At 65.0% G+C, this 7,551-nt stretch overlaps 1 protein-coding gene across 1 annotated transcript; it reads right to left on the reverse strand.

The window, feature by feature from the left end:
- Positions 1 to 477: 477 nt before the first annotated feature.
- On the reverse strand, positions 478 to 5,988 carry NEU4 (neuraminidase 4). Its single transcript, XM_039228639.1, has 4 exons — positions 5,865 to 5,988; positions 3,011 to 3,214; positions 2,654 to 2,909; positions 478 to 1,840 (listed from the first exon to the last, which is right to left on the reverse strand). The coding sequence occupies exons 1-4, from the start codon at positions 5,883 to 5,885 to the stop codon at positions 855 to 857; spliced, it is 1,467 nt and encodes a 488-aa protein (XP_039084570.1). The 5' UTR covers positions 5,886 to 5,988; the 3' UTR covers positions 478 to 854.
- Positions 5,989 to 7,551: the final 1,563 nt, after the last annotated feature.

Raw genomic sequence — 7,551 nt, forward strand, 5'->3', positions numbered from 1 at the left:
CCTCTGGTGTCTGAGGTCTTCTGTTGCTCTGGCCTGTTCTGGCCTGTTCCCTTCCCTCTGCTTCTCTGGACTCCACTTACCACCACTTTCTGAGGTGGTGGCATCATGGCGCCTCCCCCGCCCTGGCCCCACCCGGCCCATCCTGCTAAGCTCAGCTCATAGATTCTCTGCGGTCCTCGCATAATTAATTTCAACATCTTTTCTCATTTTAACTGTAGCATCTTCTTTGAACCAGGAGTAATTCAGAATTGTGTTTCTCAGTTTTCAGACACAAGGAAGATTTTTTAAAAAGAGCTTTTTTATTATTATATTTTTGAGTGACACAGAGAGGTCAAGTGAGGGATGAGCCAAGGGAGAAGGAGGGACGGAATTCCAAGCTCAGCGCAGAGTCCAACCCAGGGCTAGGCCCCACGAACCGTGAGATCACAACCTGAGCCGAAATCCAGAGTCCGATACTTAACTGACTGGGCCCCCCAGGCTTCCCCACAAGGGAGATTTTAAGTTTCCTTTTGTTTTTATTTCTAGCTCAATTTCACTGTAATTCTCAATCCTTTGAAGTCTGGTAGAGGCTTGACTTTGTGATCCAATATAATATCAGTTTTCGAACGGACGGTGCACTCTGTCCCGCGCAGTGCTCTGCGTGTGTCCACGGAGCCACGCTCCTTGGGCAAGCTGTCCGGGGCTCCTGTGTGTGTCCCCTGAAATTGTCTGCTCACTGCCAGTCACTGAGACTCGCATCTACAATTTTCTACTGTAACGGTGGATCTATTTGCTCCTAGAAGTCTGCTCACTTGTGTTTCATATTTCAAAGCATACTATTAGGTACATACAAATGGCTCAGGCCAGAGAGGCCGTCAGGAAGGCCGGCAGCGCTCCAGACACTTGTCCCCGAGGACTGGTGGCCTGGGGCCCGGTGGCAGGTTCTGCAGGACCTCAACAAGGGAGAACATGCAGAAGGAGATCTCCTCGTAGGAGACCCTGGCCCCACTCTCATACAGACAAGCAAAGGTCAGGGCTCCCTTGACGGTTGGCCCGATGGATGCCAGATCAGAGTAGCCGCTGGGGCCCTCATAGATGACCCAGGGCTCCGTCCAGCTGTGGGGGTCCATGGGGGACCGGCTCAGATAGATTCCCATATGGAGCCGAGCCCTGCGCCCCACCGGGTGGGAATACAGCATCCAGGTGGGGCTCTGAGACAGGGTGGCAGGAGGCCCGGGCACCTTTGGGGTCCAGGCCATCGTGATCCCACTGAGCCCAGGCCCCAGGCCAGGCTCCTCAGGGCTGTCCCTGCATCCTTCCATCCCCCTGGGCCCCTGGGCCCCTTGGGTGTCTCCAGTACTCTCCTCTGAGGCTTCCTGGACTCCAAGACAGAGGTGTGGAGAGTGGGAGTGGCTCCTGACACCCACTGGCCATCTGTCATCCCTCGGCTCGCTGGAGACGGGGGCGGGGAAGCCCAGGACGCTGGCCTGGCAGCCCCGGGCCGTCTCGGCCAGCGCAGGCACGAGCTCGCCGGGCAGGAAGGAGGTGCCTTCGTCCACACTGAGCGCCTGCACGCGGCTGCCCAGGGGGCTCCGGGCGTTGCAGTATAGGACGCTGCCGGCCCGACCGCTGTCCACCACGGCCAGCTGGCACTCGCCTGAGCGAAGGTTGGGCACAAGGCCTCCGTGGTGCCAGGTGCGACCGTGGTCGTCGCTGTAGAAGGTGAAGGCATGCGGGCTGGTCCTGCAGATCTTGCCGAAGCATTCCCGCCGGTCCACGCGGTACGTGTAGGCCGGCACCAGCAGGCGGCCTGAGCGCAGCTGGATGCCGTGGCCCGGGCCGACAGCAAACGTGGCCCAGTCTGCGGAGAAGAGGGGCTGCCGGTTATCCCAGCCGGGAGACAGCCTTGGCTGATGCCAGGTGCCACCACGCTTCGGGGCGGGAGATCAGGAGCCAGATGTGGGGATGCGCATGAGCAAGTGGGGTCCGGCACCCATCCCCCACTCCTGCCAGCCCCCCGGAAGCCTCCAGCCCTGGACAAGCCTCTCTCCACCACTGGCAGGAGCAGGGAGCCCAGGCAGGCTACTCGGCCAGGTTCTCGGCTCCGGAGCAGGTGGCTGGTCCCTGAGCCCAGGAGGGCAGCCTAGGGCAGAGGGGGTTCAAGGACCTTCAGGGTGGGGTCAGGCCTGAGTCCGGTGGGGAAGGGGCCACGGGAGCAGAGAGCCCTTCAGAGCAGCTCCGTGTGTCCTGTCCAGGTCTCAAAGCCTGCATGCCCTCAGCTCCCCCCTACAAGGGTCAGGTGAGCAGTCAGGGTCCCCTGGGTCAGTGTCCCCATGCCAGGGTTGGGGTGGCCTCAGGGGGCAGTGGGTAGTCCAGCCTTTGGGGGGAGGGCAGGAGTGGAGGAAAAGCTTTAGGGTCAGGCCACCCGCCTAGCCCTGGGGCCCGGGCTGGACGCTCCTGGGGCGGTAAGAAGGCAGAGGGTGGCGATGGGGCCTGGGTGCTGAGAGGGAGGGGCCTCAGCGCTCAGCAGGCAGCCACGTGACCTGCAGTAGGACCCTTCCCCCTCCCCGCAGGGCCGGCCCTCCTCTCACCTCCTGGTGAGACCCTGTCCCCCTCCCGGTGCAGACCGAGCCTGGGTGCAGACCCCACCCCCAAGCCAACCCGCCCCACCTACCCTGCTCCGCGCTGCCCACCGCCTCCTCCGTGAGGTCGCGGGCGGCGCCCCAGCTGCGCCCCGCGTCCCGGCTGGTCACACAGCAGAGGCGCGCGGCGTTCCTGCCCGAGGCGATCTGCGCGGACTCCGGCGTGCGGCCCCGCACGGCGATGAAGAAGAGGAAGACGGTGGCCGTGCGGGCGTCGTGCACGGGGCAGGGGTTCATGGACCGGTGCTCCTCCAGGGCCGCCGTCCCCAGCACCCGCGCGGCGCCCCACTGCGCGGGGAGGGGGAGGGGGAGGGCGGGCGGCCTCGGTTTACCTGCACTCTGCGGCGGCCCACCCCGGCCCTGCCCGCGGGGTGCGCCCGGCCACTCACCCGCACCGAGCCCCCCGCCAGCGTGCCCCTCCTCTGCACCAGCCGGTGCGCGTGCGCGTCGTCGGGGCTGAGCCGCTGCTCCGCGAAGGCCAGCAGGGTGGGCGCGGGGGGCACGGGCAGCAGCGCGGGCACGCGGTACGTCAGGCCGCTCCTCTCGCGCTGGAAAAGCACGGTCCGCTCGGGGACGCGCGGGGCCCCCATGCTCTGCGGGCGCGGCCCGGGGCCCCGGGGTCATCGGAGCCCAGGGTGAGCGCGCGGGGCCGGCGCGCTCCCCGCCTGTCCACCCAGATGGGCAGACGCCTCCTCCCACCCCGCGCGCCCCTCAGTGGCCCCCCTCGGAGACGGCCCTATCCCAAGCTCCTCACCCCAAGTCCACAGCGGTCCCTCGCCGCCCTTCCCTTCCTGCCACTGCACCCCAAATGTCGGCAGTCGGCCCTTCCCCCTCTCAACCGGGTCCCTGCTGCCTCCCGGTGTTGGGAGCGGGGGCGCCTGGCCGGGGGCCCAGTCTGCCGGTGCCTGGGACACAGGCGGGAGCCCCGCCAAGCGGACGATCCGGGACTCCTGTGTTTGGGACACGCAGGGGTTCGGTTTCCCCAAATAGAGACCCCCAAGCGCAGGAGCCCCGCGAGCAGAGAAACAGACACGCCAGACCCCCGGGAAAGGAGACCCGGAAAGACGGGCGCGAAGCAGGCGCAGACAGGACGCGCTCACCAAGCAGGAAGGAGATTCTGGACAGAGCTGCGTTCCACACCCGGGTCGCAGGCTTCTGGGGAAGGTGCCCCAGCGGCTGCTGCAGCCGCCCTTCTCAGACCTGAGGGTCAGGGGATTCTTGGGAGTGGCCAGTAGAGGGGGGCGGCCTGCTGAAACCAAGAGGGGGCGCCAGTGGGTCTCCCCAGCCGCCCTTGCCCCCCCAGGCTCCTGAGCAAAGTGGGGGGGGGGCACCGGGAGGTCCAGCTGAACCACGCCCCAGGGGGCCCCAAATGGCCCACACGTGCGCCTCAAGGGAGATAGAGGAGCAGTGAGGGACTCCAGGGAGGCCACAGAGTACCCCCCCCCGTCCCGCCCCTGCCCCCTCCTGGCAGGAAGGAGCTACGAAAGAGGGGGCCAGGCCAGCTCTAGTCTGTGCCGAGGGGGGTGTGAACTTGGAAAGCAGCTGCTCCCACAGTGATGAGGAAAAGACATGCACCCCCAGTGTCTGGACCCTCCCCCAGCTGAACCCCACAAGCTGAAGCTGCTGGGCTGGGGAGGGTGTGGTGCCCTTGGGGGCTTCCCGGAGTGGAAGGCTAAGTCGGGAAGACACAGAGGGGAGGGTACGTTCCAGGCACAGGGGGAGGGGCCCTGGCAGGAGGGCTCCCCCCCTCTGCTGTGGGGGGAGATTCAGCAAGGACAAAGAAGACCCTCCCCGCTGCAGTACTGGCCTCTCTTCCACAACCCCGGCCCCACCTGCCCCGGCTCTGAGCCCCATGCCCCTCACAGCCCCGCCCCCCAAAACCTTGGCTGGACACCCACCCCCCTCACCCACAAGTCAGGGCTCCTCCAGGGATGATGGACAGAGTGGCCCAGGGCAGACTTCCTGGAGCAGCCCCAGACCTAGGCGTGTGCTCCTAAGGGAGGCTCCCGCTTGGGGTGCACATGGGGGCCTCTGTCTCAGATTTGCACAAAGGCAAATGTGGGCTGGCCCGGCCCCCAGGAGGGACGTGAGTGAATGGGCAGAGAGGTCCAGGGTACCCAGGACGGTGCAAGGTGGCAGTGCCACACACCAGACTTTGAGCAGCCAGGGACCTTGCCAGCCACTGGGGGGTTAACTGTAACCTAGAGAGCACTGAGGGGAGGGGGGCGGGAGAGAGCCGGACCCCCACCTCAGGCTCGGAGCACCGCTCTCCGCGGGTCAAGCCCTCGCACAGGGCACAGGTGGTGCATGTCTGAGGAGACAGGATGGAGAGGGGTGACCGGTCACGGGAATGAGCAGCCCGACACAGGAGTGGCCTTCTTGCTCAGACACACGGGAGGGCTGGCTGGCTCGACCTCCGATCCTGAGGTCCCCGAAACAGACATTTCCGCCTCAGCCCAGGGCCACCTGCTCCCAAAAGGCTCTCCCGGGCAGCACACGGGCACACCCCACTGCCCACCGCACCCCCACCACAGCCTCTGTGAGCAGGTTCCCATGTCCGGGAAGCCCCCGCCCCCCCCCCCCAGTCTGCATCCAAAAGGCAATTGTGCCCAAGCAGGAAGCAGGTGCAAGTGCCACGTGTCCCCACAGGCTGAACAGACACAGGGGACATTCTCTCCACTTGGCTCACTCCACAGGCCACGAGACCCTGGGCTGGTGTCTGTGAGAGCACAGGCTCCGGGGCCACCCTGCCCCCAGCCTGGGGACAGAGCAGGAGACACGGGGGCTCACTCTGCTGACTGCACAGAGCTCCCATCCTTTGGACCAGGACCCCGGCCGGCTGCCGGCACGTAAATGCACACACGTGAAGAGAGCAGGGCCTTGAGTACAAGGTGGGCAGAGGGGCCTCTTAGCTCCATCCCTGCGGGTCTCCAGCCTGACCTGAGTGTCCTGTGCCCTCACAGGGGCAAGGACTCCATCACAAACCCTGTGTCTGGTATCCCGCAGGCTGGGACGGCACCCCCGGTGTTGAGCCCCAGCAACCCATCTACATCACTCAACCTCTAAGTCTACCCCCGGGGCCCTTCGGCACACCTGTCACTTGGGCCAGGACCTCTTCCCACGGGGGGGTCCTCAGTCCACCCACCCACTGCCCTTGGCCCAGAGAAGGGCAGCCAGGGAGGACCAAGGAGCTCATTTCTGGCCCTCGGGGCTGGGGTCCAGGTGAGCAGGGAGAGGACTCACCGGGCACCACGGAGAGGCCATAGAGCTGCTGTGGGGCAGCAACAGGAGCGTCTGCTTCTCCAAGCCGCCAAGCAGGGCAGAGAAGGGCCCGCTGTGTGGGCGGGGGCCAGGAGCTGGCGTCAGGACCCGGGACCCAGGACCCTCCCTCCAGCTGTGCAGCAGGGAGAGCGGGCAGATGAGCAGCAGGCCACCCCGGGGAGGGGCCCGGTGTCGTGACAGCGCCACGAGGGGCTCCTCTCCCTGCTCAACTCTCCACGCTGAGTGCTTGCCATCTGGGGGCTCACCCTCCGGCAGGGCCGTGCCAGGCAGCTGGCCGCCAAGGGCCACAGCCAACCTCTGAGCCGGACACAGATACCTGCTGCCCACAAGCATCGCCCAGAGACACCCTGCTGAGTGAAGCCAGGTGAGCACTCAGACTCCCGGCCAGGTGCCGTGACCTTCACACCACGCCCAGGATGCAGCCCCCACGGCCATGCTGGGGAGCCAGCTCAGAGCGGGCGGGCCAGCATCCTACCCCCTTCCTAGACCCAGCCACCTGGCCAGTGTTGGCGCCTTCCACCTGGGCCCACTTCTCGGAGGACTGCTGCCCAGGCCAGGGTTCCAGGGGAGCCCTCAGCACCCCCACCTGCCATCTGTGGAGAGGCCAAGGAGCCACCCTGCTCCCTGGGCCCCACCCGCACTCCATCCCCTCCCCCTCCCTCTGACATGGTATCACCAGCAGGACCCCAAGACCGAGCTCTACTGCCCACCTGCTGGGCCCCACTGACCTTTCTCCCTGAAGCTCTTCTTTCCCCAGATCTCCTCATTCAGGCAAAAGCCCAGAAGGTAAGCAGCCTGCGATGGAAACTCAAACTTCCTCTGAGCGGTAACGGCAGCCTGGGCAAAAGGCTTTGGGGGCCCAGACCGCCCTGACCAGTGTGAGGTCGACCCCTGACTCACGCCTGCGCAGACGCACCACGGAGCGACCCACGGAGCCACCAACAGTTACCCTCACCTCAGTGTAACACTAACCCTCCGTCCAAGGAGGGGCGTCTATATAACAGGCAGCGTGTGTGTCCATGGGTGTCCCCAAGGCCCGTGTGTGACCACATGGCTGCCTCGACACGGATGCCAAGGCTCGCCTCTGTGAATATTCCATCCGAACCCTAAATAACAGGAAGCCAGCCGCCCTCGCTCGGGGGTCACGGCTTCGAAAGTTATTTCCCGGGATCTCCTTATTTGCTGCAAATAAAGTCTCCTTAGTGTGACGACTCATCTGGTGGAGTCCCTATGTGTGATTCAGCAAGCGTGACCTCACGTCAGCTGTTACAATAGGACCTCGAAGGGGAAACGGCTTTGGGAAAATAAGACCTCATGTGATATCCACGTAGGGATGGTAACCTGCCGTATCTGTTCAGGTCCCAGGGGCAGGTCCCCAGTGGGAGGAGACCCCGAGGCCACGGCCCGGCCACTGGGCAGCAGGGATGTCCCTAGCTGGCCACATGTGCCCAAACAGAAGCCCAGAGATGTGCAGTGGAAGGAACTGGAAGACTGGGAAGGAGGCAGCACAGCCTCCCCACCTCTCAGGGCCCCACTCAGACCATCTCCCTCCCCTGTCCCCCGAGTCTGGGCCAGATGCAGTCTCATGGGCCCCCCACTGAGCCTCCGTGCCCCCAAATCACGGGTGCGAAGCCCCCATGTCCAGTCA

The sequence above is a fragment of the Hyaena hyaena genome, unplaced genomic scaffold, assembly GCF_003009895.1.
Source record: "Hyaena hyaena isolate Hyena2069 unplaced genomic scaffold, ASM300989v1 scaffold_31, whole genome shotgun sequence".
NCBI classification, from domain to species: Eukaryota; Metazoa; Chordata; class Mammalia; order Carnivora; family Hyaenidae; genus Hyaena; species Hyaena hyaena.

What these genes read in the sequence shown, in the direction of transcription:
- NEU4 (XM_039228639.1), bottom strand. Translation starts at nt 5,885, where the DNA reads ATGGCCTCTCCGTGGTGCCCG. An exon ending in TGGCCTCTCCGTGGTGCCCG is followed by an intron (nt 3,215 to 5,864) that starts GTGAGTCCTCTC and finishes CCGCGCCCGCAG; the next exon opens with AGCATGGGGGCCCCGCGCGT. An exon ending in GGTGGGCAGCGCGGAGCAGG is followed by an intron (nt 1,841 to 2,653) that starts GTAGGTGGGGCG and finishes TCTTCTCCGCAG; the next exon opens with ACTGGGCCACGTTTGCTGTC.